The sequence below is a fragment of the Lutra lutra genome, chromosome 8 (assembly GCF_902655055.1).
Source record: "Lutra lutra chromosome 8, mLutLut1.2, whole genome shotgun sequence".
Lineage (NCBI taxonomy): Eukaryota > Metazoa > Chordata > Mammalia > Carnivora > Mustelidae > Lutra > Lutra lutra.
The window spans coordinates 12,031,651-12,051,342 of record NC_062285.1 but is presented as its reverse complement, the minus strand read 5'-3'; the positions used below and the strand labels follow the sequence as shown (position 1 = coordinate 12,051,342).

General features: G+C 38.4%; 1 protein-coding gene across 1 annotated transcript in view; it reads left to right on the top strand.

The window, feature by feature from the left end:
- The window catches only part of MPP7 (MAGUK p55 scaffold protein 7), a 285,707-nt gene that overhangs the window by 202,583 nt on the left and 63,432 nt on the right, over positions 1–19,692 (top strand). Inside the window, 4 exon segments of the mRNA XM_047743326.1 lie at positions 2,293–2,367; positions 2,830–3,026; positions 3,508–3,530; positions 3,533–3,571. Of these exon segments, the coding sequence (XP_047599282.1) occupies positions 2,293–2,367; positions 2,830–3,026; positions 3,508–3,530; positions 3,533–3,571 (334 nt within the window).

The window sequence follows — 19,692 nt, the reverse complement described above, 5'->3', positions numbered from 1 at the left end:
ACAAAATTATTTTAGGCCTTGACAGTATTAATTCTCCAGTTCATTTGTAAGGATAAAATGAGGGAGACGTTTCGCTTTTAATGTATGAAAACGCAAACATACAGAAAAAGAGTTTAGTATCTTCAAGCAGACCGCCATATATATGAATATTTAGTATGTGATTAAGATGGCATTTTAAATCCATGGGAAAACCGGGAAGTCATTTCATAAATGGTACTGGATACATTGATGATTCAGTTATAAAAAAGAAAGTCAGTCCCTGTTTTACACTATACCCAAAACAAGTCCCAATGAATTAAATATTTAAAAAAGTCAAAAAGTAAAGGAAGACTTTTTAAACTTGATGTGAAATTCAAATAGAAAGATAACTGAGGTGATGGCAGGAATGGAAAACTTTCTGTATGGAAAAAGATGCCATATGTTACCTGAAAGACACATGACACTTAGGAAAAATATTGTCCATATATATGATAGGAGGTATTTTAATGTGTAAAAAGTTCACAAAAATCAGAGAAAAAATATTTATAGAAAGATTTACAAAAGAAAACATGATGTCTGAAAAATACTGGATTAGAGGGATTTGAAAGCCTGATAATGGCTAGAGTCTGGGCATGTAGCCCTACTCATATGTTTCCAGTGGTGGGATGAATTTAGTAGATCCTTATGAGATGGCTGTCTACCATTAGAATTTTAAATTTGCATACCCTTTAATCAAGAAGTTCAGTTGTTGGGAATTAACCCGTGGGAAATTATTTGGCAAGCGTATTATATGAGCAAGATTGTAAAAAATACTTAGAAATAGCAAAAGGGTTGCACTGATTGACTAATCATTCATCCACATCATGGCAATCACAATGGCTGTAGACCTGTATGACTTGTAATCCTAGTAATTCTTACAGTGGTTGAGCACTTAATGATACTGTTCTAAGGGCTTTGAACACATTAACACACACACACACACACACACACACACACACACACACACACACACACATTGTAGAATGGACATTGTAGAATGGGAAGAGATTATAGAGAAGACTTGCTTTCTTTCCCCATTGCAGTTCAGTATTCTATGAATTCTTAATAAGATTTGTCAGTTGTTTTATGATAAGTAATAACAGTGATATTACCTGTTTGAAATCACTCCTGCTCTAAAATTCTGATACTTGCACTGTTAAAGCCCCTTTTTACTGGAGTCTTTCTGTCCTGGTACTGCTTCTTTACATTTGCAAGAGCTGATTTCTATGCAGCTTTTCCTAGCTGGGCTTTCAGGTACTTCCGCTGGTAAATGGAAGTTGGCTGTGGCCCATGGACGTTGACAAACAATATTAATCAGGGCCTCCTCTCAGCTGCCCCCAGAACAGAGCCCTATTTTATGATAGTGCACCTCAGAGATAGCTACCCAGTCTCCCTTGTCTCTCTCTCTCTCTCTTCCCCTCCCTCTTCTTCCTTTTTCCTTCCTCTCCTCTTCCTGATCTCATCTTCCTCTTTCTTTTTTCCTTCCTTCCACTCCAATATGTGCCAGATACTTAGTGCTTTCGTGGAGCTTAGAATTTAGCAGGGATAACAGATCCTAAGAAATAATCATATAAATGATTACTTCGTACAGTTAGGAGAAATGCTAAAAAGAAACCGAGAAAGACATGAGAGGGTATGAAGGGACATCTGCTCTGGTCTGAGACGGTCCGGAAAAGAATGGCCTGTAATGTTGTTGCTTCTTTAATTAATTAATAGTTAATCTTTTTCTCTTTTAATTAACCTATTACATTTGGCATTTTACTCACTAACCAGAGTATAATAACAGTGATGCTCGTTATTTTTTTTCTGCTGAGCATTGCAGCTAGTGTGTGTGTGTGTGTGTGTGTGTATGTATTATGTAGTGAATCATACAACTGCATTGCTGACAGTACAGGTATTTTGTTCCTAAAATCATGGATGCCAATACTAAAATGTATCATCTGAACTTTGCACATCATCCTTAATATTGTCTGTATCAGGCAGTCTGCAGATTCCGTGTTTCTGTTTTAAAGTAGCTCAGTGTGGATGGGGATACATTTTGAAAGTGCACTGGAGGTCAAGTGCATTTAGTGTTTCGTGTTTTTTAACTTACTTGAGCTCAAGTGCTTTCTCATATTGCAGGAATTTCTACAAAAATAGTTTTCTCAGTTTGGTTTATCTAAGAGTAGAAACCTCAAGCTTATAAATTTTCAGCATCATTCCCTTTTCTGCCTATTTTGCCTTCCTTCTCCTGGGCTCTAGAAGTTCTCTGATAAGTCTTTCCTCTGTTACCAGGCTCAGTCTCAGGGAGCAATTACCTTTAAGATTATACCCAGCATCAAAGAGGAGACTCCATCTAAAGAAGGCAAGGTAATCATTCCTTAAAAATCCTTTTTGTTTTGTTTTTTTGGCGGTGGGGAGTGCTAATGTTTCCCCATCCTCTTTGTCACAGTGAATTATTTTCATATTCTCTTTTTGAGAAAAAAAAAAATCATTCTTTTTGTGGGGACACCTGGGGGGGCTCAGTCGGTTAAGCATCTGGTCTTCGGCTCGGGTCTTGATCCCAGAGTCGTGGGATCGTGTCCCGCAACGGGCTCTCTGCTCAGCAGGGAGCCTGCTTCTCCCTCTGCCTTCCCCCTTCCCCCTTGATGCTCTCATGCTTCTCTCTCTCACAAATAAATAAATAAAATCTTTTTTAAAAAATAAAATAAAAATTATTCTTTTTTCTTTAAAAAAAAAAAAAAGTATCCTTAAATCAAAGAAGAATCTTGGCCCTTTCCCATTTATTTATTTATTTAATATTTATTCCTTTTAAATGAAACTCTCTTCCAGATGTTTATCAAAGCCCTCTTTGACTATGACCCTAATGAGGATAAAGCAATTCCATGTAAGGAAGCTGGGCTTTCTTTCAAAAAGGGAGATATTCTTCAGATTATGAGCCAAGATGATGCAACGTGGTGGCAGGCAAAGCACGCGGATGATGCCAATCCCAGGGCGGGCTTGATTCCCTCAAAGCATTTCCAGGAAAGGTGAGCTGCTGGCGCGAGAATAGTGGTCTCTCTTCAAATGACCTTTTGTTCTCTGCAAAATAGCGGTGGAGAAGAGTTGTGATAAAAGGAGCACTAAAACCTTGCTTTAGAACCCTTTATCCCTCAGGTTTGGATTTCTGTTTTGTCTAACTAAGGATGAATAATGACCAAAAATAATATGACAGGACCCGGTCATATCAGTTTTTGTTATGAAGCAAATGGAAAATAGCACATTAATATCTGAAACTGTATTGATGTGAAAGATGGGGGGGGAAAGGAGAGTGATTTTGGAGTGGGGATGACTTATAAAAATTTGAAAAGGAGAGGATTTATTTTTTAATTTGAATAGATTGCATTGTGTTCATTTTTTCCCCCTGGCTTCCCATTCCCCCCCCCCTTGGGACTTTTAATATTTTGGTGTTATATTAATCTTGGATCTGTGCTGAAAATTGATAGGCATTGACCTTCTTTTTCCCCCCAGGAGATTGGCTCTGAGACGACCAGAATACTAGTTCAGCCCTTGAAAGTTTCCAACAGGAAATCATGTAAGTTTGTTCATAAAAATGCAGAGTAACCAAATCTCGCTGTTTATTTTTGACTATTAAAGCAGGTGTTTGTGGGAGGACGAGAGCTTGTGGTGCCTGTGATAGCTTTCGGATCATCATTTCACGGCAACCAAACAAATAAGAAACTCGCAGTAGAATATTTAAGTGACTCTTTTGAAGAAAGGGGGTGTTTGTGGTTGTTTATAATATACCCATGACTCACACTTTGAGCAGCTAACTAGCAAGGCTATCCTTCTTGACTTCTGAACGTGGGTGTTCTTATAAATGTAGCCTCAAATGCAGTGCTTTTATTCCTCCAAAGCTAGAAGGTTCGGGTAAGACACTCCTTGGTAAAATCAGGGGAAGAAAATCTACTACTTTCCTGGGCACAAAGGCAGTTGGGCCTGAGAAGAGTTGTTCTTGTTCTTCTTAGCTCCTTGCTTGTTCAGAAATCAGAGTATCTCTGACCTTCAACTTGCCTGTTTGGAGTTGTTACAAGACAAGATTAAAACAAAACAAGTGCAGGAAAAGGATGAGGTAGGGTTACTGAGAAAAAGATAGTGTGGATTTGGCTGCATTCTTTTCCTCCCTTCACACTCCTGTTCTCTCAGCTTTTCTTCTACACCCCACCCCCTCACCCCTGTCAAGTCCCCATCCCATAAATTTCCTCCTCCATCTCCCTAAACATTTCATGGTTCTAGGTATTTTTAAGAGTAAAAAAAAAAGCCTTTTGTTTTCAGTACAGAGATTGTACATTAAAAGACGAACGCACAAGTAAAATGATGCTGGAATCTTACCCCAACATCTGGTTTTAGTATTGTCACATTTTTCACATCTCCTGTTATTTCTGTCAGTTTGTCGACGTGTATTGCGCAGGAATTACAGTTTAAGAGAGCCAAACTACGGTCGAGTGTAGTATAAATCTCACAAGCAAGCGGATACTTCAGGTGGAGCGCTGATGCCAAAGCCTGCTCGTTCTTGCCCGTTGAGGTCTGGGCAGAAGGAAAACCCCCTTGTCATAGAATGCCGCATGGATTGTGACATCGGAAAGTGTACAGTTTAACCAGAGGTTTGCATCATTCCTAAGTGCGATGAGTTTTCACTGGCAGAGCCTCCGCGGCGGCCACCTCCCTCACCCTTGGAGGGATTTCTAAATTGGGGTCCTGCAGGCTTCTTACACATTTGGTGCCTGGGGGTTACAATGTGTGTCACACGAGAAGGAAATCAGTGTGATTCTATTCGAATCTGAATCCTACTCCCAATTTGTTTGAGTCTTAGGCCACTTAGAGATCTCCAGTTGGTAGAATTGTGAATTTTCATTTATTTGTTTTTATAAATGTGTTTCTTTAAAAAAAAAAAAAACCTAGATAAAATGTGTATATTGTCTTTCTAACAGCTCTCCTGAAACTAGTTGCAATATAAATGTGTGTGAATGTCAGAGGGAGTGTTTGTGGGCTTTTAATTATAATGGGCAATGTTTGTCTGTTACTATGCGGAGTTTTTATGTGATAGTCTTTAATATTTGACTCTGAGAAATATTTATTCCGAAATTACTAACATGTCATTATCTGGATGTTTTAGGGTTCTTTGTTTTCTGTTTGTTTTTTGTTTTGTTTTGTTTCTGCTGCCTCTTGAAGACCGTTTAGGAATATTTACTGATTCCCATCCACACTTCCTTCCTTTCCTTCTTTCTATTTTTTTTAAATTAGACTTAATTCACGGATATTCATGTATTGGTGGTTCTCATATATATGGATGTTCTCTATTTTTAAATAAAACAAATTGTGTCAACATATCCAGATCACTAGTGTATAGTAAATATGGCCTTATTCAGAGAGACAGTCTGTGTCTATGAAGCTTAAATAGAAAGTTAGTACTTTTATTGTCAAAGAATCAAAGTTCCATTTGAAGTTTTTCTTTTAATGTTTTCTCCTAAACCCCTGAACTCCAAAGTTATGCAAAAATTATTATACTGGTTCTGAACATGTTTAAGGTCATTTAAAAGCACTTTGTTCACTTTATTCTATAATCTGTGTATCTGATAGTGATTCTTTACATAACGACCCTTGTAAACTGTAAAGGCCATCTAACCCAACACTTTCTGGACTTGTGAACATTTGGTACCTAGATTTTTAGGATAGGACATCCATCTTGTCCTTTGCTAAACTACAGAATAACATTATGAAGAAAAACAAAGTTAACATAAAATCTTTTATTTATATGACTTTGAATAATTCATAGACTAGGTTTTAAGAAACGTTTCTAATTTAATGTAAATATTTTAAAAGGGAAATAATTCTGTCATGCTGGTGTTTTATAAATTTATTATAAAATAGTCATATTGATAATTTTCGGCACTAAATTTTACAAGTGCGCTTAAAACCTAGGAGATTGTGTTAAACAGTGAATTTAGAATAATGACTTCAATCAGATAATAGTATGTATCATATTAGCCAGTTAACTTGTTCAGAGAATAATTGCTTGCATTACTGTGGTCTTACTCTTTATTGGACTCACAGTATATCATCATAACTCAAGTTCACATGGAGGAAAAGCTCTGGAAATTTAAGGGTTCAGTCAATGTCAAGATCAAAGTCAGAAAGGACTGGAGAAGGCATTTATGTGGACTCGAGCTATAGATCCTGACTCCGTGGTAGATAAAGACAGGAGCCATAAAACTGACATCATCAGGCTTTAAAACTGGCATCCTTATGCCAAACTGTGGTATTCATCTTAGATGCTTGGTTATTTCCTTCCCTTAAGAATCTTGGCGTATCTGATACAGATTGAGAAAATAGGCTTCTCAAACAAAATAATCTGCCTCTTGTAATTAAACATTACTAAAAAATATGAACTCTTAAAACTAAAGCGTAAGTGAATCTTAGAAGCTTGGTAGAGGGGACTCTTCCCCACTTCCTCCTGTTGTTTCAAAGAGTAGCCAACCCAACAAAGAAATTGCTAATAGAATTCCGTGTTCCCTCCCTTTCTCCTTCATCCGATGAGAGGCTCTCACATAATGGATTTACTTTTGTAATAGAGACAGAACAGCCTAGAAGTCTGATCACTTCTCTTTGACGTGACCGACTTTTAGATTTTTACATGAAAGACACAGGTTAAGTGTTTTGGAAATTAGTTTAAAGCCTGTCTTGTGTCTTAAGTAACGTATAGAAGTTTTAAGGACAGCCATTTGGCAGCTTGCAATTTTCGTGTCGATATTATTGAAAGTACTCTGTGATTTTTCTGCCAAAAGCTTATTTTTTTATAGTTCAGTTGCATATATAAAGCAATATGATCTCACCTAACCTTCAAAAAGAAATATGATTTTCTTTGCTTAATTAAAATGCTGTTGGTTCCGTTTCTGTTGAAATTAAACTTTATAAGTTTTTGTCTTCCTAATAATACAAACATTAATAACTTAGACTTCAACAGTATATAACATTTTAAATCTAGTTTACAGGGTATTCAGAAAAACCTCCTCTTATTCAAGTAGTGTATGTTACAGGAGAAGATTCCAGTATGATTTTTATTTATGGTGCTTAGTTTCTTTTTTTAGTTATTGAAGTATAAATACCTTAAAAGATTTCATACTGCTGATTGAGTAATATCCATTTAAAATTTTTATTTTACAAAACAGTTCTTACAGAATTTTTGTAATTAAAAAAAATCCTGAAGGTATGATTTTTTTTTAAAGATCTGAAGGTAAAAATACAAAATATTGTATCTTAAAATCTGTTTTAACCAATTGTCACTGCTGTCATGTGGGTCCAAGAGAAAATATTTAACTGGAGCAAGAGGTGTCCATTCAAACAGCATATAACTAAGTCCATTCAAAGACAAGCATTTCATGGGTTGAAGATCACAATCTACCAACAGTACAGTTTAAACACGGAATGAACAAATGAATTCACTCTTCATGGTGTCAATATTTTGGAAGGCCAAGCATTTGAGAATAATATATATACAATGTTCTAGGTCGCTACAACTATTCAAACTGAGTAAGCTCCTTTCTCCTGGCATCTTAACCAGTAATTTTTTTTTTAAAGATTTATTTATTTTTTATTTGACAGACAAAGATCACAAGTAGGCAGACAGGCAAGTGGAAAGAGAGGAGGAAGCAGGTTCCCTGCTGAGCAGAGAGCCCGATGCGGGGCTTGATCCCAGGACCCTAGGATCATGACCTGAGCCGAAGGCCGAGGCTTTCACCCACTGAGCCACCCAGGCGCCCCTTAAACAGTAATTATTTAGTGTGCTCATCTATAAAGTTAATTCAGAAATTAACAAGTAGGTTGCTTATGTTCTTATATTAAATGTGTATGCCTAAAACTCTGTCAAATATTTCTTAATATTGGTGGGATTTTGTGTTAACAGAAACATAAGGGGTTTTTAAAAAATACTGAAAGTAGCCCCCCCTCCCCACCACCCCAGTATTTATTGATATTCTTTGGGAAATGCCAAAGTTCAGAGTTTGTGTGGACAGAGGCGCAGATGAACTAGGCTGTAAACTGTAATGTCTGACTGTTTATGTCGGGAGATGGTTGAGGTGATGGCCTAATTATTATTGCTCACTTTTCATCTCAGTCGACTGTGTTCTTCTTATGTAAATTGAAGATATTCTTTCTAGAACACTCTCAGAAGGTACAGCTTTTCGCTTTTCCATATGAAGGGTTCCAAGCCATACTGTCTCTTGCCTTTGTCTTGGGAACCCAATGCTGTGCAGGTAAGAAAGGGCTGATTAATTATTAAGGGTGTACTCTGTGGTCACGGGTTATTGCAGACTTTTAGGGAAGATTGATGTGGGTAGAGGGAGGCAGAAGAAAGCACGGCTTTGACCCCGTAAATGCGATCACACGCCTATGTAGACACAATGTCTCCAACTGCCCAGAATATCTGACGTTGCCCTGCTCAGAGGAGCTGGCAGCCAGCAGCATGGAGAATTTCCCCATGCCCTGTTGCATGGGCTCATCGATTCATCTTGCCGAAGCATCTCCACTCCATTCTCTGAAGACAGCCACAATTACTCTCTGTGACCTTCTTGGCCTCTCTTCTGTGGTTTTGTAGTTTTCCTGTCTTGCTCGTCAGTGCTTGAAGATGTTGGAGAGTGAACTCCTTTTAGGCCGGGGAGGGTCAAGCTTTGGGGGAAGAGACAAGAGGCTGGTGTGCTGGGAGGGTATGGAGAGTAGACAGGAAGCTTGAAATTAACTTTTTTGACCTCCCCACCAACTTGTATTTGCTAGCATACAGTTAGAGTAAATAAGAAGTGATTTTGGCGTGATTGTATAGCATGGTACTTAAAAACGCAAACTCTGAAGCCAGATCGTATGGGTCCTCGTTTCAGAGTGCTTCATTTCTCTGTCCCTCTGATTGCCATCTGTGACACGGAGGGAACAGTACTGGCTTCGTGGAGCGGTGTGAGAATTCAATGCGTTTATGCATTTAGTGTACACAGAACAGTGCCTTCGTTAAGAATATAGTTCAGAATCGTGCAGTTGTCCCAAACGTCTCTGAAATCAACCTTTTCTATGTTTTCCTCTTTGTTCAGACTTGCTAAGTGTAAGGAAAAGTGTTCTTTGCTTTTCCTTGCGGCTGTCCACGAAGCTTGTTGCTGGCTTGGAGATAGATATGCATGTGGGTTATCGCACAAAGAAGAGCTTTTCTTCCTACTTAGAGCATGGAAGAAACACTCTTCTGAGAATGTACACAGCATATTCACCACCTTTTATTAGAATAGGAAACATGCCATACTATTTGTGACATGGAGATGTTTGTTTTTATTGTGGGCTGACCTTGGTGTTTTAATTTTTGTTCTTATGCATGTGTGTGTTTGTGCACGCGCACGCGTGTGTGAGAGACATGGCTTTTTAATCAGATGATAAAATCTGATGGACTTGACACTGGTTCTTTAATCAGGGTGCAGCACTCAGTCAATCCTGTTGTTCCTTCAGAAAATATACCTTCTGTTTAATAACCCGCTTCGTGGGGGGGTGTCTGCGATTGCAGACTCTGCTCGTATTATTTTTCCTAAGCCTGGTTGCTTGGCTCGGCTAATCCGAATCACATAGTTTATTGTTCCTTTTCTGCTAATTTGTTTTAGATGTACGTGGCATTTCAAAGCTATGAAGGTAATGAGTGTAAATAAATTCACAGCTTGGGTGATTCTCAATACGAGCCCAAATAATAACGATTTGCTTGTCATTTTTGCAAATTATGTTCAAATAGATCCAATCCAGTTGGAGGACCCCTAGGTATTTGAAAAAGAAAAAAAGAGTGGTGGTGCACACACTGTCCTAAGTGTTTTCTTTGACTGCCACTCTGTAGTTTGGAGAGAGAAGTGAGCGGAAAACTGTCCCGATCAGCTCTGTTCGTTCTCCAAAATCTCGTAGCAAAATATGTTCTACCTTGACTTGTGGTTCGACTTTGCTTCTCTTAAATTGCCTTTTTCCTTTTCCTTTTCCTTTTTCCTTTTTCCACTTTTAACTGAAGGTGAGTGTCCTCGGTCGCGCGGAACTCTCAAGTTTCTTTCCTATTAGTAACAATTAGTGATTTTTAGAATTATTCATTAAAATACCTCTTATTAATACTGTAGCCAGAATGAAGTAAAGGGGCTCTTCCTGACTCCTTTCATATGTGTAATAAATTGAAAATACTGTTAAATTTACAGGACATTGAGACATTTTAAGGGCATTTTAAGGGTTGTTTCTAAATATATATCCTAAGTGTTAAACAGATTAGTTTATAAACAGAAATGTCCTATGAAAATAATCCCCCATTGAAGGTATTACTTTGGAAATTTTTTTTTCCTTATTATTTTTCCCATTTGGGCATTTAGTAAGCTGAATGAAGGCTTTGCGCTTTTACTGCTTTCGTGTACGTATTCTTTTCAGACCAGGACTACAGTGCAGTCCAAAACGTAGTTTATCATGAATTCTGTTTGTTAACTAATAATTTTGAAATATTTAAAATACATTTGTTTTTCCCCTTTGGCTTTTCTAAGATGAGGAAACAGTTGAGTGTGGTAGGTAGATTTTTTTTTTCTTCCTCAGATGCATCTTCTTCCTACTTTTAATTGTATTTTCTGCATATTTAATCATTTCCTTTCTTATTTTCTTTGTGCTTCTCAGAGGAAATTAAAGGTACATGTATAAAAGCTTCCCTGCCCCAGTCTATTAATTTCATTTAGTACAAGTATGTGTGGGTTAAATTGAATATAGCAAGTAGTTTATAGAAGATTATTATATATCCAAGCTTCCATCTTGATGTTACAGTACCAAAACTCATGGTTGGACTCTGTTTGAGAACTGTACTGTTTTGCTTCATATAGCAGAAATAAGGAAAGTAATCTGATAATACATTGTTTTTGTCTCTGTCTCAATGTTACTCAGATCTATCGGCATCCTTACTTTAACATAAGGATGTCAGGGGAATCTTCTCAACTATTTGATTTCAGCACATGCTGTGCTGATAGTTCCAGAAGCATATTTATGTGAAGATAAGGGATGTATAGTAATAAGTACCCAATACTTCAATTAAATTTTTAAGATATGCATAACCCAGTTTTCACTTATCTCCAAGGAATAATTAATAACACATCGTTTATTTTAAAATGTTTTCATCCGTTCATTTTTTTCAAAAACCAAACAAAAAGAGAAATAGTATGCCTTTATTCCTTCCCAACACAGAATTTCTTCCCCTCCAAAGCAAGGATGTATCTTAATCTCAACGTCTTTGTCTAATCTAAAGTCAGTGCTATATTTTACATATTATCAAAGAGCCTGATTTACAAAAATAAATTGACTTTGGGGGATCAAGTGTTGTAATTTTCTTAACTACGGAAAGTATAAACAGTGCAGGCAGATCTTTTACAATTTTCTTGGAACTGCATCAAGGAACCCCTGAAGGAGGCTGAAACACAAAATTGCATGATGTCTTAAAACATCACTTGAAGCTTAAATGTAAAACAAAACGTTTTATGTTTAAGAGTGGCGTTGTGAGGGCTGTTCGATGCTGTGCTTTACATAATTGTTTTAAGTAATTTATTTTTTGCATCTGTGGCTGGGCTTCTAACTGTTCTGCTTTATTTCTTGGCTTTTGTTCTGTATGCTTTTATACTCCATCCAGAAGATGCTGAATATGCTGGTAACCACAGTGGAACGTATATAGGTGAGCAACTAGTCGTGGAAGAGGATTCTTTCTTTCTGTTGCTTTCTCCAAAACCAGGATGTTGTTTTACCTTAAGTGAGCGTATTTGCACTAGCATGCTCTGGTGTTTGGTGGGGGTGGGGTGGGGTGTGTAGCATGAACCTTTATGTTAAACAGGCTCCATAGCTTGAACATAAAGGAATTCATAGTGTGCTTTCATGTTGTTGTTCCAGAAGCTTCCCAGATGCTCTGTTTTTGTAAATCATTCATCTGTTTTTGGGTAGAAGAGAAAAAGCATTTGTGGCGAAGTCATTTGACTCAGTTAACCATGTCTGCGCTTTTCTCAGTTATCTGGTTAGCTGTTAATTAGCCAAAGCTAAACAACTTCTTCCAACATTTTTGGTTTTGTTTCCTGATGATTGGTTAATCACATGGCGCCTCTCTGTGTAACCGTTGACTGAACATCCCCAAATATAATGAAGCCTGTGATTGCCATGCTGGTCTGTTTCACCAGGAAACATTCCCAGAGTGGCCGAGGGATGTTATAAACCAAAGCCAAGGTATCTAGAAGCTGTTAAAGGCATCAGAATTCTCGTCAGCTGCCTCCCACTTCAGACCTTCCCCACCCTTGCCGTGACCATGTCCCCACCTGTACGAGTGCTGGGTCATAGCATAGAAACACAGTTTGAGAGAGAACCGCTTCAACCTCCTTATTTATAGATTAGTATTTATGTATATGATATCTCCTGGTTATTGAAGAAATTGGCCAGATGTAATATTTGGTATTTAATATATACTATCTTTACTCCTGTAAGATTGGTGGGGATTTTTTTCCTACTTTACAGAAAGGAAACTGAGCGTCAGAAAATTGACCGGAATTATCTCCAAACCTACAGGTAGAGAATGGGGCTTCCCAGTTTCACATTCTCATCTGTGTACGTATGAAGCCTATACTTTATCTTTGACAGTATGCTGCCCTTTTGTATTGCATTCTACGAAACAAACTCCATGCAGAAATCTAGAATATTCTAGTTTTTAAGCTAGAAAAACTATAATCGGATGGTCAAGGAGAGGTTAAACTTGCATTAATTCTTTACTCATTTCAGAACAGTACAGTGTGCCAGATATTCTATATCGATTAACACACCTCTCCTTCCACCCTCAGAAACTTTGTTTTTTATTTTTTGAAACTGTCTGCATTTTATTTATTTTTAATTCATGCAGGATGTATTATTTGTTTCAGGGGTACAGGTCAGTGATTCATCAGTCTTACACAATTCACAGCACTAATCATAGCACATACCCTCACCAATGTCCATCCCCCAGTTACCCCATCCCTCCCATGCCCCTCCCCTCTAGCAACCCTCAGTTTGTTTCCTGAGATTAAGAGTCTCTTATGGTTTGTCTCCCTCTCTGGTTTTGTCTTATTTCATTTTTCCCTCCCTTCCCCTATGATCCTCTGCCTTGTTTCTCAAGTTCCTCATATAAGTGAGATCTTATGTTAATGTCTTTATCTCATTGACTTATTTCACTCAGCATAATACCCTCTAGTTCCATCCATGTCATTGCAAATGGCAAGATTTTGTGTTTTCTTTTGATGGATGCATAATATTCCAGTGTGTGTGGAATCATCCAGAACTCATTTATCTTTATCCATTCATCTGTTAATGGACATCTGGGTTCTTTCCATAGTTTGGCTGTTGTGGACATTGTTGCTGTAAACATTCAGGTGCACATGCCCCTTTGGATCACTACATTGTATCATTGGGGTAAATACCCAGTAGTGTGATTGTAGGTCATAGGGTAGCTCTATTTTCAACTTTGTGGGGAGCCTCTATACTGTTTTCCAAAGTGATTGCACCAGCTTGCATTCCCACCAACAGTGTAGGAGGGTTCCCCTTTCTCTGCATCCTCACCAGCATCTGTCATTTCCTGTTAATTTTAGCCACTCTGACTGGTGTGAGGTGGTATCTCACTGTGGTTTTGATTTGTATTTCCCTGATGCCAAGTGATATTGAGCACTTTGTCACGTTTCTTTTGGCCATTTGTATGTCTTCTTTGCAGAAATGTCTGCTCATGTCTTCTGCCCATTTCCTGATGGGATTATTTGTTCTCTGGGTGTTGAGTTTGATAAGTTCTTTATAGATTTTGGACACTAGCCTTTTATCTGATACATCATTTGCAAATATCTTCTCCCATTCTGTCGGTTGTCTTTTGGTTTTGTTGACTATTTCCTTTGCTGTGCAAAAGCTTTTGATCTTGATGAAGTCCCAATAGTTCAATTTTGTCCTTCCCTTGCCTTTGGTGATGTTTCTAGGAAGAAGTTGCTGCGGCTGAGGTCAAAGGGGTTGCTGCCTGTGTTCTCCTCAAGGATTTTGATGGATTCCTGTCTCACATTGAGGTCCTTCATCTATTTGGAGTCTGTTTTTGTGTGTGGTGTAAGGAAATGATCCAATTTCATTCTTCTGCATGTGGCTGTCCAATTTTCCCAACATCATTTGTTGAAGAGACTTTTTCCCACTGTACATTCTTTCCTGCTTTGTCAAAGATTAGTTGACCACAGAGTTGAGGGTCCATTTCTGTGCTCTCTATTTGGTTCCATTGATCTTTGTTTCTGTTTTTTTTTGCCACTACCATACTGTCTTGATGATTACAGCTTTGTAATAGAACTCGAAGTCCAGAATTGTGATGCCACCAGCCTTGATTTTCTTTTTCAACATTCTTCTGGCTGTTTGGGGCCTTTTCTAGTTCCATACAAATTTTAGGATTATTTGTTCCATTTCTTTGAAAAAAAATTGATGGCGTTTTTATAGGGATTGCATTAAATCTGTAGATTGCTCTAGTTAACATAGACATTTTCACAGTATTTTTTCTTCCATTCCATGAGCATGGAACGTTTTTCCATTTTTTTGTGTCTTCCACAATTTCTTTCATGAATAGTCTGTAGTTTTCTGAGTTTAGATTCTTCGCCTCTTTGGTTAGATTGATTCCTAAGTGTCTTATGGTTTTCGGTGCAATTGTAAGTGGGATTGACTCCTTAATTTCTCTTTCTCTGTCTGCTGTTGTGTATAGAAATGCAACTGATTTCTGTGCATTGATTTTATATCCTGACACTTCACTAAATTCCTGTACGAGTCCTAGCAGCTTTGGTATACCCTCAGAAACTTTAATGGCTTCAGGGAGCAAATGTTTCTTTTCCTGAGTCTGTGGTCGGCTGAGTGGTTCGTGTGCTCTGTCAGCTTGGTGAACCAGAGTGGTGGTTGGGCTGGCCTGTGGTTGGTTTGGCGGGTGGGATGCTCACCTGTAGTAAAACTGTTTCTGTGTCCTATAGTTTTTCATCCTCCAGTATGCTCACTCATAACGCATCTCAGAGTTCCAGGGAGCAACAGAAAAAAACAATTTCCAGTATGGTAGTGCTGGTGAAGCTGATGTCCCATTGGCCAAAACCAGTCTCGTGGCCAAGCTAGCATATGTGTGTGAGGTGACTGTTCAGGAGTTTGGATTCAGGGAGATGTGAAGAGATGGACTGACTTTATTATAAGCTTCTACCTCTCTCTAAAATAGAGAGGTACCTACTCTCCCCGACTTCCAGGGTATATACTGGGTCAGTTAAATGGCAAGTGTATATCCAAGTAACTGTGGCTTAAAGCAGTATCTGATGAGAGTCACGTAAATGCTGTAATTCAGGGGTTGAGGGGACAGCTCCCCAGCCTGACACAGTTAATGAACCAGTCCCACAAGGAATGACCTGAGAACCGGGCACCAAGGGTTAGGTGGGATTATAGTTTAGCAGCGGGGCATGAAGGTAGAAGCAGTAACACGGAGAGAGGTGAATGTTGCAGAACATAAGGCATATTTGAGATTGGGTGAGGTGATGCATGTGCTCTTTGTTACTTTCTCTGTTGGCGCTCTGGAACCCTGAGACCACAATATGGCCTGGCTTCCTAGAGGGTGAGAAATTAAAGGAAAATGAGTTCTGGATGAAATGCCATTGGATCTGGTAAGAACTCCATTGTTATCTGTAGTCACTGATAACTGATAACTGTTTCTCAAACAGCTTTATTGGAAGCCAGATGGCAAGGTGTTAACGAGTGAGAGTGGACAGGGAAAGGAAGATAGCGATCGAGTTCAAAGCTGTTTTTATATTTGAGAGTAGAAATATTTTAGTGGACAGGCAAATGGGATCCTTTCTGTAGACAGAGATGGTGAAACTGATGGTAAAGGACTGAATATCTTCATGATTTTTTTTTTTTAAGAGCAGAGGTTGGGGGGAGTGGCAGAGGGAGAAAGAGAGAGAGAGTATCTTCAGCAAGCTCTGTGCCTAACCTCAGAGGCTGACATGGGGCTTGATCTTACGACCCTGAGATCATGACCTGAGCTGAAGTCAAGAGCCAGATGCTGAACCGAATACACCATCCAGGTGTCCGGAGGTTTGAAAGTCATGAAATCAAAAGTAATTGGTTGAGTAAAGCCACATCAGACTAGATTGGGTGGAATTGAGACGACAGGAGTGCTTTAAATTAAACAACTTGGCATTAGCAGGGGAGATTAAACATGCAGATACCCTATGACCCATAATTTTTTGGAAAAGGCAGAGTGGGCTTTATGCTCCCAGGAGACCATACTGAACACCCAGTCACAGAGGAAACTAGGGCACCTTCTAGGTAAAATGGGAATATCATGAATCACCCAATGAGTCATATCCAACCTGGTCGCACACCGACAAGCTTCAGGCCATGTTTGGACAAAAGATGCGTATTTTTGTTAGTCCCACAAATTTGGTAAATTTTACATAAAATTTCTGACTCCTTTGACAAAACAAAAGACTAAATGAGGGCTTTGTTTCCCAGTGTTAATAATTACCTGGAGTTAAGTTAGAACTGACTCTGTCAGTGGAACCCAGTGGACTGGTTCCTCGCAGTCTCCACTACTCATCATCTTGCTGGCGCTGACGGGGATGTTGGTAGACATTCTCCTAATGGCTGTGTTGGTGTTTGTTTTATAACAGGGAGGACTGTTTCCCTGAGGACTGACTTTTGTGCAAAATATATTTGTGTAAAGCAATTGATAAGATTTTTTCCACCTGTCTGACTTCTGTAGGCTTTTGAAATTGCAAGCCCTGAGTACCGATGATAGCCATCCATTCCATTCCATTCAACTTCCACTCTGAGAGAAAATTGTCCTTTCCTGTGGCAAAGAGGAAAAACCTGGTCATTGTGTTTTAATGGATGATGTCATGACAGCGTTTCATTCTGGCCTAAATGTTTATTTTGACACGTGTAGCAGGAGACTGCCATAGGTCCATGTACCTTGAAGTTCATTGAGCTAGGAGTTGAGAGTTAAGGGAGTCTAGCAAGGTGTCTGAGAAAAGAAGCATGTAACAAAAAAGAGTTTGTTTTTAGAAGAGCATGAAAGAATAGGTTTCATAAACTAAGCTTGTTTCTGGTAAGTTTCTTCTTTTCAAGAAACACTTCAAATTCAATGACCACAGATTTGAAACTGTCTTTTATGGGATAACCCAGTTTGATCATACTCTCTGGTTATTTTATATATAATTTAAATTACATGATTATACTGTTATATTAGTACTTTGTACATTATTACTTTGTTATAAATATATTGAACAAATGGAATGTTATGTGGAATTCTGTTTTCCTCAAAAGCCAAATCCTCAAAATGCTCCTGGATTTTGTGGATTCTTTTTTTTATGTTCAGTTAGCCAACATATAGTACATCATTTGTTTTTGATGTAGTGTTTGATGATTCATTACTTGCGTATAACACCAAGTGGATTTTTATTTTTTATTTATTTTTCTTTCTTTTTAAAGTTTGTATTTACATTCCAGCTAGTTAACATACAATGTAATAATAGTTTCAGGTATACAGTATAGTGATTCAGCACATACATTATCCTGTGCTCGTCACAGCAAGTCCCCTCCTTAACCCCCATTACCTGTTTCACCCATGTCCCGACTGCCTCCCCTCTGGTAACTATCAGTGTATTCTCTGTAGTTAAGAGTGGATTTTTAAAAGAGGTCTCATAAGTAATATGCTAACATAAATGACAAACTGTTTTATGGTAAAAGTATTATTTGGTATACAACCTTACAATATACTGTGAGTATAATGCTGTGACTTTTTCTTGGTTTTTCTCCTTTTTTCCCCCTTCAACTTATATCTTTGCCTTTTTTCCTATCAAGTTTTTTATCTGTCTCTTGTTAGTTTGATGAGCTCTTTCTATGCCGTGAATATTAGTTCTCCCTTTTGGGCACATCTTTCCTGTTCTTTTGGTTGGGTTTTTACCTTTATCTATTCCAAGATTCACAGCATATAGATATTTCAGTATTTACATTACCACAACTGTGAATTGTTTCCTTTGTCTTCTGAGTTTTCTTTTGTATTCCCTGTACAAAAATTTTTAAAAATAATTCTAATTTTTAATTTTTTAGAAGATTTTTATTTATTTGAGAGAGAGTGAAAGTAGGATCACAGAGGAAGAGGGAGAAGCAGACTCACTGCTGAGTGGAGAGCCCGATGTGGGATCATGAGCTGAGCCAAAGGTAGATGCTTAACCGACTAAGCCAACCAGGTGCTCTAATATGTTTTTTTAAGATTTTTAAAATTTATTTGACAGAGATCACAAGTAGGCAGAGAGAGGAGGAAGCAGGCTCCCTGCTGAGCAGAGAAGCCCAATGCAGGGCTCGATCCCAGGACCCTGAGATCATGACCTGAGCCCAAGGCAGAGGCTTAACTCACTAAGCCACCCAGGCTCAAATATTTTTTTTTTATTAATATAACATATGCATTAGGTTAAGCCTATGAAATTGCTTCATAGTCCTGTTCTGTAGGTCAGAAAGCAACAGAATGTCAGCAGTTTCATATGGCTTTATTTAATAAATTGTTTGGAAAGTCAAACAATATTTGTAAGTCTTGCAGCTCCAAACAAGTGTACCTTTCCTTTTCCCTTCCCTTTCCAGTCCCACCTTTTCCCTCAAGAGACAACCACATTAGCTCTGGTTAGCTGTTTCTTCTGGTATGTACAGAATATAACTGTCTTATATTAATATTTCTGGATTTTTCCTTACTATTTTTTGAATGCCTGTCATGTTCTAGACTGCTCTAGACACTGGAGTTTCAACAAAGATGAAAACAAATACCCTTTCATAGAGCTTCCCTATTGGGGGTAGGTTTGGACCAACAACTAAATAAATTATATAAGATCTTAGGTGATAATAAGTGCTAAGAAGTAAAGTAAAACAGGAATGGGTGATGGAGGAGTTGGGGAAACAGGACATCAAATATCTCTAAGGGGTTAATGAAGACCTCTTTGAAGTGGTTGTATTTAAGTAAAAACCTGAGAAGGAGCCTCTTGAGGAATGAGAATTCCAAGGAATGGGACAAGCATGTGCAAAGGCCCTGAGACAGGACCCTGATGCCTCCAAGAATCAGGAAGGAGACCTGTGTGAACAGGAGAGAAATTGATAGGATTTGAGGTTGGCAAGGTAATAGAATGGTTGTGGAGAGGACGGGGATAGAGGGGATTCTTGGGCTCTTATTATGTGTGAGATTTGAAATCATTGAAGGGTTCTGAGCAGAGCAACAACGTGACCTGACATATATTTAAGGGATACTCAGCTGGTCTTTTGAGAAGGGAACTGTAAGGGAGCAAAGGCTGAAACATGGAGCTATGTGGGAATCCAGACAAGAAATGATTGTGGCTTGAAACAAAATATTCTCGGTGGAGGTAGTGATAATAGGTGAGATTCTGAATACATTTTACTGGTAAGACTGACAAGATTTTGAGACAAGTTGTAGAGTTAAACACCATTTTTGGACTTAGTAACTGCAAGGGTGAAGTGACCATTTCCTGAGATGGAAGTAGAAGTTTGATGGGGGGGAGATCAGGGAACCTGTTTGGGATATACTGAGTTTATGATACATATGTAGAGGTGTTTAATAGGCAGCTGGGTAGGCACCTTTGAGTT